Below are 13,963 nucleotides of genomic sequence, written 5' to 3' on the forward strand. Positions count from 1 at the left end.
TTTTTTTCTCCGGTCCTTCTCTATGTAGATCATCTGTGTAACGGAAAATTCCACAAGCACCTTCAGGATCTGTATGCTCCTCTGGTGGTTAGATATGTGGATCTGATGGAGTCCTCCATCGCACAGTCAATTCACAAGGGCTTTGAGCGGGAATCCTGGGAACCTGTAAAGTAAGGAGCCTCTGTCTTTGTAGCTCGTCTCTTGGATTTCGTCTCTCGTTTTTGTAATGGGAGCCTGACGGCGATTTTGGGAGAGCATCTGTAAAGTACACCAAGGCTTCCTTCAAACGTCATGAGCAAGCCATGTGTGGGCAGAATGTTTTTTTTTTAATGGATCAAATAGGCAAACATTATTTTGCTGTGTAAATATGTTTGTCACATCTGACTAATAATGTCTTATAGTCGTTTCTCTGCAGCACATCAGAGGCTAATATTTCTTTTTGTTTGTTTTGTGTTCACTAACCTTCATAATTCGTGCTTTTGACATGTTGCCAGAGACGAAAGGCCTCCAGTCCGTTGCTCTTGTTCTTCATTTGTTGTGGCTTTCACGGTCTCGCTCGTTTTGATTCTATAAAGAAAAGTATAGCAAAAAGTGATTTTTGTTTTAGATAGTTTGGCTTTTTTTTTTTTTGTCCAGCCGTAGGTCTTTTCACACAGCGAGCATTTGTTTGCATGTATTATTTTCCAATCTTTTTGTTGAGTAATGAGTGTTACATAGCATTCTGCTGCTCCCACGCCACTGTTATGTTCTTTTTGTTCTTGTTGTTTCTTTTTGTCTGTCTCTTCTGCAGGAGTTTAACAAGTAATCTGCCCAATGTGAATCTACCAAATGTCAACCTCCAAATTCCCAAAGTACCAAATCTGCCCGTTCCAGTAGCGGGACTGTCAGTTAACCTTCCACAAATGCCTAGCTTTTCAACTCCGTCGTGGATGGCTGCTATATATGACTCTGAGTGTGTATTCAATTAGTTCACTCTAGTTTTACTGAGCAAAAAATGGAGGATGCCTTGGTATGAAGAGTTCCACATTTAGGAATATATTGGAAAAGTGATGATTTATCCCAAGAACCTATCACTGTTCAAATGGTAAAAAAGGATTTGACCTGATTCTGTAAAATAATTACGACACACAAATTGACTGCAGTTATTTTGAACACACTCACACACGGTCAAGAGCTAACAAAGTCATAAATATACATTCTAAACATGATCAACAAATTAATTATGACACATTTCAGCTCCAATCATGTCACGTGATTTTAACGTCAAAATAGTTTATGTTCATGCCAAGGATTTTCCAAGAGTAGATGAGGTCATTTGTCTCAACATGCATGCTGTTGAGTTTGAGATGTGATGGCGCAGTCACAGACCCCCCCCCCCGAAAAAGAAATCATGTATATACTGTACATTTCCACCTACAGTATATACATGCTGTATGTTTCTCCAAGGCAAAACTTTTTAAAATCAATTGCAAGACCAGACATACCCAAGTGGGGTTTTAGTGGTTTTACGATCTTGACCGCCTCTGATTGGTTACTGAGATGGCGGCCCGGAAGGAGCGGGTAGGGCTGGGGTGGGGATGACGGTAAAAAGGTCGGTGGCTGCTTGTTTTATCACCGTCCATCCTGGCAGCACTTGCGCAACAGACTCCACTCACGCATGTTGAGTCTGGTCGTTCTTCCGGGGGGCAGCAGAGGGGACGTGCCCATTTGGGAGAATTTGATCACTAAGCGCCATCTGAGATGTCCTCTCTCATGCCGCCATTCCCTTTGTGACTCAACGCTGCAGTAATTTGAACCCGCATGCAGCCTCCTCACAACCCCGATCAATAATCATACCAGAGAGCATGATTATTGATTGACTTGTAACTGTAAAGTTCCCGCTCCTCCCCACCTATACACTGATTGTCCTCACATGCACCGATTTGGACGGACAAGTCAGTGTGCGTCAAACGACTTCTCAAGTGGCGAGGAGCAGAATCCCTCAACACCACCCTCCCTCCCTCGTTCCCTGACCTTTCACCCCTTTGGCCATCTTCCGCCATGATATTTTAAATATTTGCATTTGGTTCAATGGCAGCAATGGCTCCGGGACATCCGAGGACCTGTTCTGGAAGCTGGACGCCCTCCAGACCTTCATCCGAGATCTCCATTGGCCCGAGGAGGAGTTCGCCAAACACCTGGAGAGTCGCATCAAGCTGATGTCGAGCAACATGATCGAGAACTGCGTTAAGCGGTAAGTGGAAAATGTTGCTCCGCCCCTGCATACAGTCGATAAAATTGATGCAGTATTTATAGTAGCCTTTATTATAATACTATTATTTATTATTATTATAAACAATTAACATTTGCACAATTATGTTGTGTCCTCAATGCCTTCCAAACAGCACCAGGATGGCATTCGAGTCCAAACTGGCAAAGAGCAGCAAGTCGACAGATTTCCGCATTTCTCCGACATTGTGCACCATGTTCAACGTGATGGTCGATGCTAAAGACCAGTCGGCCAAACTGTGTGCGATGGAGATGGGTCAGGAATTAAGCAAAGAAAAAAACAAAGTAAATTATTTAATTTAATTATAATTAATTATAATTAATATTATTAATTATGATGAATTAATTTAAGCCATTTTAATTTAATTTAATTTAATTATCCAATGCAAAGCAATAACTGATGACATGATTTCTTACTCTGCAGAAACAGATCCACTCTCAAATAGATGAACTGATTGAGGAAAGTGTACGGGACATGATTCAGCTCCTCGTTGCAAAGGTGCCAAGTCACGTGTTGCTTTGATGACATCATTGGCATCGATCAAATCATTTATTTACCTTCTTTTGCTTAGTTTGTCGCCATTCTGGAGGGAGTGTTGGCAAAGATATCCAGATACGATGAAGGCACGTTGTTCTCTTCGTTCCTCTCGTTCACGGTGAGATGACGCTTCACAATTCTGAATATATATATAATTTTTTGTAGTATCAGATTTGAAATTGGACTGAGTCTAATCTTCTGAATGCGTTTTATACAAAATGGCCCCTTGGATTTGTTTGCTTGCATTTTCAGGTGAAAGCCGCCTCCAAATATGTGGACGTACCTGTAAGTGGCATCCCCCCTTTACACACTTTTTAGGCGACTCGCTTCTCCGGGTCACGACAGTAAGTCAGCCAACCGTGTGTTTGTTTTGCAGAAACCCGGCATGGACGTGGCCGACGGCTACGTGACCTTTGTCCGCCACTCTCAGGACATGCTGCGTGATAAGGTCAATGAGGAGGTGTATATAGAAAGGTTATTTGATGTAAGTAAAATGCCGTCTCCTCCACTCAAGCAGGGAGGGGGCCCTACAGAATGTGGCAAAACAACAGGGCAGAGGGGGGATAAGTCCCGTTTTGTTTTTCGTTGAGAGCAGGAAAAGTGTTTCTTCCTGTCCTTTCTGTCCTCTTCTCTTTTTTCTCTGTCAAGCTCAGCTGCTGCCCTCAGCATTCCGGTCTGCATTGCCACAGTGCTTTTGGGCCTTTGTCTATTAAAAAAAAAAAAAAAAAATATTTACAAAGAGTCCATAAAAGCACCCTCCCCCCCCTAAAAAAAAAAAAAGGATTATATGAAGCAGTGCTCTCTGGAAAGAACATTTCGTGCATGCTTAGCGAGCACTCCCTCAGGCAGACACATGAGGAGCCTTTAGCGGAAATGCGAACATGTAAAGGGCTCACGAGGCAGGTTTTCATGTGTTGGAGGCTGGAGAGCACTGTCTTAGCCCGACATAATCCTGACGGGATACATTGACAGCAATGTGTCCTCCATGTGTGGTTTCAGCGACACATAATGCTGTGTTGTGTGTGCTTTCACGTCATGTCGAGACGCTGCGGCGTGAGGAAGTGAGATGGGGTTGACACGCAGAAGTTTTGTGCGGGATCCAGACAAATCTGTTTTTGTTTGTCTTTGATTTATGTATGTTTTTTTTTTTTTTTTGGAGTGGCTCTGCTTTTGTGTGCGAGGAGGCCCGCGCTGGAATCCTTCCTTGTCTGTGTCCTCACTTTCTCCTGGTGTCCTCTGTGTGGCCTCCCCCAAAAGCCTCAACTTTCCCTGGTGACTTCTTCTCAAGTCCAAGCCGCGTTTTCAAAGCGACTTTAGGATGTCTGTTTTTTTTCCGTTCCTTATCTGTTTGCTTCTCATCTGAATGCATTTTCCATCCATCCATCCATCCATCCATCCATCCATCCATCCATCCATCCATCCATCCATCCATCCATCCATCCATCCATCCATCCATCCATCCATCCATCCATCCATCCATCCATCCATCCATCCATCCATCCATCCATCCATCCATCCATCCATCCATCCATCCATCCATCCATCCATCCATCAACCTTTGCATGCATGTCAAAGCCATCCTTCAATGTTGCGCTGGCTCTACTCAATCTCTCTTATTTCAACCCTTTTTGGTCTCTTCTTATTAACACCATTCCTGCTGCCTCCTCTAGTGGAGAAAAACGGCAGTGGCTTTATTTACGGGATATATATCTATATGCTATTTTTACAGCAGTTCCAACTCTGCATGCAATTGCATGCAGTGCTTTTTTTTATGAGTACCGTAAGTTCACATTTACACAAGCAATTTGTATCCACTACAGTGTCAGAAGACATACACACTTTGAGAATAAATGAATCAATACCAAGTGCATGTTGCAGCACTTGGTCCACTGCAGTCAATCAGAAGCCTTCATAAATTCAATGGTGGAAAAGTTCCCCAAACAATACCTGTAAGGAAAACAGCTGAAACTCACAAATATAAATACTCAATATTGCATTTGTCAAATAATAAAAAAACTATAAACAAAGTAATCCTACACATATAAAATTATAGAAAATATGACTTGATTTTAATAAATTGAATCTTGCCACTAATTGTGGCAGGCAAAAATCATTAGCAGGATGAAATTAAATCGATTGTGCAGCTTGATGGACAGACAGACAGACAGACAGACAGACAGACAGACAGACAGACAGACAGACAGACAGACAGACAGACAGACAGACAGACAGACAGACAGACAGACAATACAGTCTGCATTATAAACGGTAACAATAATTTTCAATATGAATCAATTCGTATTTGATTAAAGTTGAGTGATGACCACTATTTGAGGGGTAAAATATATATATGTGTATATATATATATATTGTTAATGATAATATAATGAAGCAAAAAGATGGTCAAATGTGTAGTTTTAAGAGTTAGGTGTCGGAATGTTTGTTTGCGAGGAAGATTCCACCCGTAATGCGTGCAGGCAGAACTGCTGTAAAAATGTATCAAGGTCACGTCAATACAGCCACTGACGAGCCAAGAAGTGAAAAAAAAAAAAAAAAAGTGGCACTTATCTCTAGTGTTGTGTTGTTTTCTCACATTATGTTGGTTGGCATGATTTTTTGGAGTCAAATAATCTTCCTGTGTACATCTTCTAGCATGACCCTCTTCCTCAGACTTGTGGCTCATTTTGCACACATGCCGTAGAGCAGCCTCTTCCTCAGCACGCACACACCTGCCAGGTCTGCATGCACTGCACGCTCGACTCGACTGTCAAGTGGACAGGCATCTGCATAAATCCGGAACCCGCTCCCCTCCGCACCTCCCTTCTTGAGTCCAAAAAAACCCCTCCATCCATTCACCTTAGCAAATTCAGGTGAAAGCCGACCGGTGGACGCGACTAGCCTTTTTTTATTTGGACCCAATGAAAGCTTCTTAGAAGTTTGATTTCAACTTGCTGCGAGTGCTGTTCTCTTGTAGCCTTAAATGCAACCCAAGTGTGGGCCAAAGCAGAGAGCAAGCTACATGAAAATAGCACTGCTTCAACCCCGCCTGCACACCATTTACTCACTCTCATTCCTACTTTTCCTTTGCCAGTAGAAGCTCACCTTAGTTGTTTTGCCTCCAAGGCCACGTTTCTACCACGATTGGTGCAATCAGCACATTTCCCTTACTGCCCCGCCACCTCATTTGCAGTTTTTTTGTCATGAAGTGAATGGAGATGGGCGATCAAATGCAGCTTGGACCAGGGTTGCCCATCTTCCGTGTCTGGGAAATAGATGGACCACTTTGTACAATTAATTCTTAGATATCGCAAAGTCAGGAATGCCAAGTAAGCATTATTTTTGAATTCATCTAAAGCACAGGTGTCAAACTCAAGGCCCGGGGGCCGGATACGGCCCGCCACATCATTTTATGTGGCCCGCGAAGACAAATTGTGCATCAAATTCGTGTGTCATTACTAGAGTTGCAAATTGTCTCCACTTTTAATATCTTTTCGTTTAAATATTTGACCAGTTTTTACTCATCTGATTTGAAAACGAGTTATTTGTCAGTTTTGTAGCTTTTACTGTATATAATATGAGGTGCTCATACATTTATTTGGGTTGACAGTCATAATGGCCCTCCGAAAGAAGCTATGACTACAATGCGGCCCGAGAAAAAAATGAATTTGACACCCCTGATCTAAAGGCCCAATTTGCTTATGATTGCGTGTTTGTCGGGCCTGCCGTGCACCGAGCGATACGGATGAGCATGACCAAACTGGATAATTAGAGAAAATAATGAATGAATGACCGAATGAATGAACGAATGAATGAATGTAATAGTTAATTTTATGTCAGGTTTTTTTTTCCTGAGGATGGAAACGGTACCAATGAGGTCGTCTGGCGGCGACCGCCTACATTTAACTTCATATCTGAAAAACTTTGTATTTGTTGTGAGAGTCAATACGATACAACATGGTATTTTCCGATTGACCATTATCTGTGATTCAAAGTTTGAAAGGCAGCAACTACACCAGTGGCCGATGTCATGGGTGGTCCTCTCTCACTAGAATGCAAAGGGCAAAATGCTTCTCCGCGGTTGAGGGACCAAAATCAGTATCAATGTGCTTCCACTTCTCAAAAGTTGCCTTACAGCACCTCTGGAAGGACTTGTTGAGATGTTGCTCCACGTAAAAAGCGCTCATACATAAAAACATGATTTGAATTTCAGTGCTTATGGGCCATAAAAACACTCAATGAAGTCGTTGGCGCGTAATAAAACCAAAAGAAAGTGCTTCTTGTTGCAGCTGTTGGGAATCGTAGTTCCCACTAAAACAATCATCTAGTACATTATGATGAGATAATGGTTCTCTTTTGTTTGCTGAATGGCACACTCACCGCAGGTGAGGTCAAAGCTAAATTGTTTCTTGTGTATTCTAAATCTTTTTTGGTGATGTCAGAAATCCAATTTGAAGTAAAGATTTTAGGTAAGGTGTTGATGTCACCATAATAGCATTATATGTTTACACAAACTTGACAAGTGAAATACATAGACTGGAGCATTAACGTAGGCTTAGGCTTTCAAACTAGGGTTTAAAACTAATGTTAGGGTTTCATACTGTCATGGTTTTAGCGAGTTGTTTGACCTACATGCAGAAACCTGTCAGGAGTCCCAGATGGATGTGGAGTTTTTATTGAAGGGAGTGAGGAAGCAATAGCGCTGGGGGGTCCGGAATTGGAGCTGTGATGGTGGAGCGTGAGCGCTTCGGTCTGAGCAGGTGGAGCTGGTCGGAGGTCTGTCGAGGGGGATCCAAGAGCTGGAAGGGAACAACAAAGAGTCAGAGTTCATGGAAAACAAGGTGAAGATCGAACAGGCAAACAGGAGACTCAGGAGGCGCAACGCAAACGAGTAGGGTTGACTTGGATAACTGCTAAAGGCACAGCCGTAGTGGAGACCACATAGGCAGGCGACGAGCGGCTGGCAGCACGCTCCTTAAAAGCCTTCCCCTAACGAGCCTGATCAGCCACACCTGTGGGGATCAGCCACACCTGTGGGGATCAGCCACACCTGTGGGGATCAGTCACACCTGTGGGGATCAGCCACACCTGTGGGTCCTCCGCCACTCTGCTCATAGCTGCCCCCTGTGGATAAGAGAAAAACCTCCCAGACCCTGACACTTTCAAAGTAGGGTTTAAAACTAGGGTTAGGGTCTAAAGTAGGGTTTAAAACTAGGGTTAGGGTTTTAAAGCAGCATTTGAAACTAGGGTTAGGGTTTCAAACTAACCGGCTGACTGGCGATGTTTTTCCTGGCGTCCTGTGCACATGTGCGATGTGTGTGTGTTCTTGCTGGAGAGTGTTGTGTTTATTTCTTTCAGCAATGGTACACTGCCACCATGAACCTGCTGGGCACCTGGCTCACCGAACGTATGGACCAGCAGCTGCACGTCTACCAGCTGAAGATCCTCATCAGGATCACCAAGGTGACTCAGGCCGCAGGCCAAATATGCACTGTGTGTTTGTTGCATACTAACTTTTGTGATCCCACCCCGGCAGAAAAAGTACCGTGACTTCCGCCTGCAGGGCGTACTGGACTCGACCCTGAACAGCAAGATGTACGACACGGTGCGCAACAGGCTGACTTTGGAGGAGGCCACGGCCTCGGTGAGGGAAGGAGGCATGCAGGGCATCTCCATGAAGGACAGCGACGAAGAGGACGAGGAGGATGACTAGAGGGACACGCACCCAACACCCTCCCTGCCCTCTTAATCACACTTTTGACTTTAGCCTGGTTAACCGATGCATGTACCAACTCAGATAGCCACTCTAGGACCTCGTTGTCAGCTCGATTTGCCTATGAAGGAACTATAAACTAATAATAATGAAAAAAAAATAGTGCTTATATTGAGGAAACACAATAAAAAAATAACCATTGATTGGCAGTTTAGCTGTGTCATAATAAAGATAGCACCGATTCATTTCTAAATTCATTTCTGTGTTACTAAGCAATATGGAGAAGCATTTGAGTGAGATTAAATAGTGTGTGTCCCCCCTGTCCAATGCAAACTATGTACTTAAATGGCGCTTCTTTGTCGTACTCTCCATTCATTCATGGTACATTGTCGTAACAATGAGTATGTGTGCGTGTGTGTGTGTGTGGAGCCTTTTCTTTGTCTGTTTTCAAGTGAATGCCAACTTGCTTCGAGAGTGACGAGAATCCTCTGTTTTTTGTTGACGGCCCCTGTCTTAGATACGCTTTGACCTTCGACCTTCAGCCTCAGCACGAGGGGATTCTAGAGATGCAATACTCTCCATTCTCGCTCCATTTTGATAACTCGGGAGATTCTATTTTTATTTCCACATTCAACGAGAAAAAAAAAAGAAAACAGGTTCTATATTAATTGAGTTGCACTTTTACAGAGAAAAGAGTAAAACTGATTTTAATTTTTTTTATGAATGACAAAAAAAAATGGTCTGTCTTTGTTGTGTATCTGTGTGGAATGAGATGTCTGGCTTGGGTCTCACTGTTGTTCTGTATATATGATATAAATATATATATAAATATAAAATGCTGTACATTGCATTCTGAGCCATCGCTGCATGCTTGTGGGTTCCAACCATTCCCAAACACTTTTTTTCTCTCTATCTCTCCACTTTCCCGTGTCATTTAGCTGGTGGATTCATTCTTGCTTTTTCTTTTGTCTTTTCTTTTGCCTTCTGAACGCCAACGGTTGTAATATGCAAGAGCTGTGGCCTATGAATAAAAATTACTGTACATGTGTCACCTACGCCTGCTTATTTGATAAAAACATTTTGGGCTGAGAGAGCCATGAACGCCACATATAAATAAAATTAAATGTAACCATACAATATGCATACATGAATGAGTAAATATGTGCTTTAAGTGTAAGAACAACACTTTTAATACAATAAGCCTCTTAATTCTTTTTAATAATGTTATGCTATTGCTAACCACTGACGAACAAAGAACTACTTACTGTTACTGCATTTTTTTGGTGCTGCATGGCTTTGCTGATGGCTTAGGTTTGCCTTAATAGAGAAAGACATGCGGCGACCCCTGACGTTTTTTTTTAGAAAAAAAAATGACCATGTATATATGACAGAGGTTACAGCAATCTTTGTGTGTTTTACATCTATTGAATTACTTATATGATCTCCTTTAGCAAACAGGTCAATGAAATATAAATAAAGAAATGCAGTTAGAATGAGGAATGTGAAGAGTAATAGTTGCTCAATTAAATTTGATCGAAATGTACTGAACAAATTTCAAAATTTTTACTTCATAATCCTACAAAAAAAAAAAAAAAAAGAACATTTGGAAAATAACGAGAAGAACATGTCTGGTCCAAAGAAACAATCATTAAAAGTGTTCTTTTGGTTTAAAAGGAAAAAGCCAGAAAGCAGCTAAAGTGTGGGCCATTTAATGTTTCATATATTTAAGAAGGCTGAGTCACAGTAGACAAGGTAAACCAACAATAGTGATCAACAGAACCAAAAAAGTGCCAAAGCGAAAAATCATTAACATAACTCATCCATTAAGACATTCAATCGATGTGCAACTAAAATAAAAAAACAAGCAGAGAAAGGTGATGGATAGAAAGAGTGCTGAATGTCTTCATCATTCTAAAAGGGTTGTGAGACAGTAGAGGTCCTTTAGCAACTGCTGAGGTTACCTGTTGACTCAAGTGGCAAAAAAAACGTTTTATTTCCACTGGAGACAAAACACGATTCACAGGGAAGTAGATTAAAAAATAAAAACAAAACAAAATTTGAGCGCCAACCTCAAACCAGTAAAAAGTACAACAGCTTCACAATCCTCATGCATTTCTTAACAACCTTTTATTTTGTATATTAATCTGCATATAGTCGAGGAAATGTATCTGCACTTTGACAATTGAAACTTTTTTTTTTTTTTTACTTTTTTTTTTGTTAGTTTTTGGCTGATCAGCGTCCCTTTGTTGAAATGTTTCACAATAATAACATTTGGCAAAGCTGTGCGAACATGATCCAAACCCACAGCACTAAAACAGCCAGTCCACAAATAGGCAAAGAGTGATTGGCTATTAAGGATATAATATATAGAGATATATATTACAAAACAGTATAACAATATAAATCCCTGTAAAAAGCAATAAATGTTCACATTGGATGCCATGACGAGCAAAAGAAGCCATTTTGTTTTGTTTACGAGAGCTATTGATGTGGATGGGGAAGTGTCGGCACACGAGGAGTCACGTGACCTGCGGTCTCAAAGTTTGATGACACACAGGTTCCAAAAAGGACGTCGGGATGTCCTCCTTTGTCGCTTTGACATTTCAGCGGTGCGCTCGGGTCCGAGTTGAACGTGCGACGTCCTTGGGTAAAGTTGGGCAGTAACACTGATAGTTGAGTGCAAAGTGGACAAGAGCTGCTTGTTTTTTTTTTTCCTCTCTCATTGCTTCCACACGTTAACGGGATACAAACTCAGCGGGATTTGAGGATGAGAAATGATTAAAAAAAAAAAAAGTGAGGGGAGGGGGGCAAAAACATAAATATCCCAAAATGTTTGTCAGTATAAAAAGTAATAGTAAGTTTTTTTTTCAATTATTTAATCAATAGTCTGGCAAAAAAGGCCTCTCAGGGGGGGAGAAGGAGAAGAAGTTCTTGTAGAAATGAAGTGCCTGGACGCTGCTCCTCAAACGAGCGACTCCATGCTCTCGGCAGGGTCGCACTGGTCCGCCATTACCACCACCCCGTTAATGTCCGTGTGCATGGGGCCGCATTCTCCGCTAGCCGCCAGGCTAAGCATGGCTTTGTAAAGGTACTGGTACTGATCCTGCACCATGCACGCACACACACATACGCAACAGACATGAAATGAAGTGGTGTGTAGAGGTGGGTGAAGCATAACTAAACGTTTGATTGCCCTCTGGTGGGCAAAAATTGACCATGAGCAGAACTTAAGTGTACCCATTAAAACTATCATCTGCATTCAGCACGTGTCCTTGTGGGGTGCAAGAAGCATGCTATTTTCATAGTTTGACTGGGTCTGTTATTTACACTAGTAAAATTAAAACTCGAGTCTGGCGTTTAAAAAAAAAAGACCTAATTGTGTTGACTTTCTTGGCTGGTGGCCAGAAGGTGGCGGTAATGCACCAAAATTATGTGCCAACTGCCAAAAGAAAATGGACGAAGAAAATGTACCGCCGGTGGCCACATCCTTTATATTACGCGAATGAAGAATGCCGTAATGCACCAAAACTATGTGCCCTAAGAAAGTTGAAGACAAAATGGGAGCAGAACAGAAATAGGCAAATTCACAATTAGTCAACCGTGAATAGGCTGGTGATTACTGTAGCAAACGACATTAAAACCCAATTAGCTTCACTAAATAGTCTGTTGAACTGATTAAAAACATTAAAATGATTTTTCCAATCCCACAGTCTACTTACAATATCTGTAAAGACTCCCGGCCTCATGAGATTGATCATCTTGGCCACCTGATAGATGTCGACGACGCCTTCGTTCTCCAACTGCTGCGACAGCGTGGTGAGAGCGCACAGTGTCCCCGCTGACACCGCGCCGTACCTGCGAGGAGGCGGAACAATCAATCGCATGCAGCTGCAGGAGACAAATCCACCCGGGGGTGGAAAGTGACGTTTGAAATGGTGCAGTTAGAAGCTGTCTTGGATAAAGTACCTGAAAAGCGATACTTAAGAAAAAGTCATTTTGGTAGAAAATAACCTTGGTGGAAGTTTAACAAAACATACTCATCGTGCACAATTGTCGGGCCATCTCGAGTCATGGCCTCCTCCTTGATGACCCTGATGAGCTCAAAGGCGCTGCTGAGAGGAGCGTCGGGATTGGGCCACTTGGGGCACTGGAAGTGTCTCACCTCCAGAACATAGTCGTCCTGGTGCACACGTTTAAAAAAAAGGAAAGTTACGCTCATGCGAGGAGGCGGGACATGATTTGAAAGCAGTTGGACAACGCGGGTACCTGCGTGGCTTCCAGGATGAAGTCGTGGATGATAATCTGCTCCTCGTTGGAGAGGCACAGTCTGTCCTTACTTATGAGCGTGACGGTGAAGGCGATGCAGTTCATGGCCTCTTCGCGACTCGGCCAGTAAACAAACTCATCCTCAGCCTGCACAGAATGGAGCACAAAAAAAAAGCTGAAATTAAAAAAAGGTATTTTTTGTCTTATCAGAGTAAGAACATCTGGATTGGGAGTTTTTGTTTTAGTAAAGTTTCAAAACATTTTATAGCTTACTGAAAATTGTCAGCATTACGGGGTCACATTTACTCATTTCCTAGCTATTTTAATCAAAAACATCTTAATATTTCAACACAGGCCTCCCGATTTGATAGCAGCTTGCATCTATTAAATGTGTGACTCTTAACAGTTTTTGCGTGCAGGGTGTGCAAGTTACTGTTTGGATGTGAAATTATCTGTATATAATAAATTGGAATCTGTTATCATTGGGAGGTTTCTTTCAAAACATTCCAAAACTTGACAAAACTCTGTAAACAAGTTGCTTACCAAGCCCTGGTTGTCAGGCAACATGACAATAATTTGTGCATTATGGTCCCATATCATCCTCCAAAAATCAGTGGTGGTGTGGGGCAAAGGATGCTGGGTAATGATGAACTCGTTACTCCTGTAGTAACCCTGCGGAGAGAAAAGGGTTATGATTTTTTTTTTTTTTTGCGGCGTGCATTTGGACAGCCGATGCATAAACGGCATGGGCGGAGCTGACGAGGCCGTACCATTATGTAGGACGCATTAATATAATCGGTGCCTTTCATGCCAGGCAAAGTGGTGAGACCCACCCTCGCTCGCTCGGCTGTGGAAGCAGAAACGCACACTCGAGTCAGAACCCAGAGCACTGTAATCACACTGGCTGATAGCACACGCGTTCATTACCATTCCTCACTGTTGCTATAGCAACAACAACCTCCATTTCCTCTGGCCGGGCGCCACGAATGCACCGAGCGATTAACTTATGGGATTATGGAAATAGATTCTAATTTTGGACCATGAATTGTCTTTAATAATGTACAGCCGAGATACTGGCACCGGTTAGATGAGGAAATGCTACCTTGTTGCTTATTCATGCGAGAATTTTTTTTTTTTCGCTTTACGTATTAACAAGCATCGCAAGATCGGACGAGACACTC

At 42.4% G+C, this 13,963-nt stretch overlaps 2 protein-coding genes across 17 annotated transcripts in view; one reads left to right on the top strand and one right to left on the bottom strand.

Annotated features, from left to right (window-relative positions):
* The window catches only part of cadpsb (Ca2+-dependent activator protein for secretion b), a 50,289-nt gene extending 40,722 nt beyond the window's left edge, over positions 1-9,567 (top strand). For 11 of the 16 annotated variants that reach the window (XM_049734040.2, XM_049734042.2, XM_049734043.2 and 8 more), the window contains 10 exons: positions 29-170; positions 791-952; positions 2,078-2,233; positions 2,385-2,553; positions 2,693-2,767; positions 2,841-2,924; positions 3,059-3,091; positions 3,183-3,290; positions 8,162-8,266; positions 8,340-9,567. In XM_049734040.2, the coding sequence (XP_049589997.1) occupies positions 29-170; positions 791-952; positions 2,078-2,233; positions 2,385-2,553; positions 2,693-2,767; positions 2,841-2,924; positions 3,059-3,091; positions 3,183-3,290; positions 8,162-8,266; positions 8,340-8,516 (1,211 nt within the window). In that variant the 3' untranslated portion in view covers positions 8,517-9,567. The remainder of the gene's footprint in view (positions 1-28; positions 171-790; positions 953-2,077; positions 2,234-2,384; positions 2,554-2,692; positions 2,768-2,840; positions 2,925-3,058; positions 3,092-3,182; positions 3,291-8,161; positions 8,267-8,339) is intronic. The other 5 variants (XM_049734051.2, XM_049734052.2, XM_049734053.2 and 2 more) reach the window with 1 other exon arrangement.
* A 642-nt stretch (positions 9,568-10,209) lies between these two features.
* Positions 10,210-13,963, bottom strand: part of LOC125977503 (receptor-type tyrosine-protein phosphatase gamma) — an 81,647-nt gene continuing 77,893 nt past the window's right edge. Inside the window, exons 24-29 of the mRNA XM_049734039.2 lie at positions 13,553-13,629; positions 13,326-13,454; positions 12,783-12,929; positions 12,554-12,696; positions 12,236-12,371; positions 10,210-11,619 (exon numbers count right to left, since the gene is read on the bottom strand). Of these exons, the coding sequence (XP_049589996.1) occupies positions 11,479-11,619; positions 12,236-12,371; positions 12,554-12,696; positions 12,783-12,929; positions 13,326-13,454; positions 13,553-13,629 (773 nt within the window). The 3' untranslated portion in view covers positions 10,210-11,478. The remainder of the gene's footprint in view (positions 11,620-12,235; positions 12,372-12,553; positions 12,697-12,782; positions 12,930-13,325; positions 13,455-13,552; positions 13,630-13,963) is intronic.

This window comes from Syngnathus scovelli, chromosome 11 (assembly GCF_024217435.2).
Source record: "Syngnathus scovelli strain Florida chromosome 11, RoL_Ssco_1.2, whole genome shotgun sequence".
Taxonomy (NCBI): domain Eukaryota; kingdom Metazoa; phylum Chordata; class Actinopteri; order Syngnathiformes; family Syngnathidae; genus Syngnathus; species Syngnathus scovelli.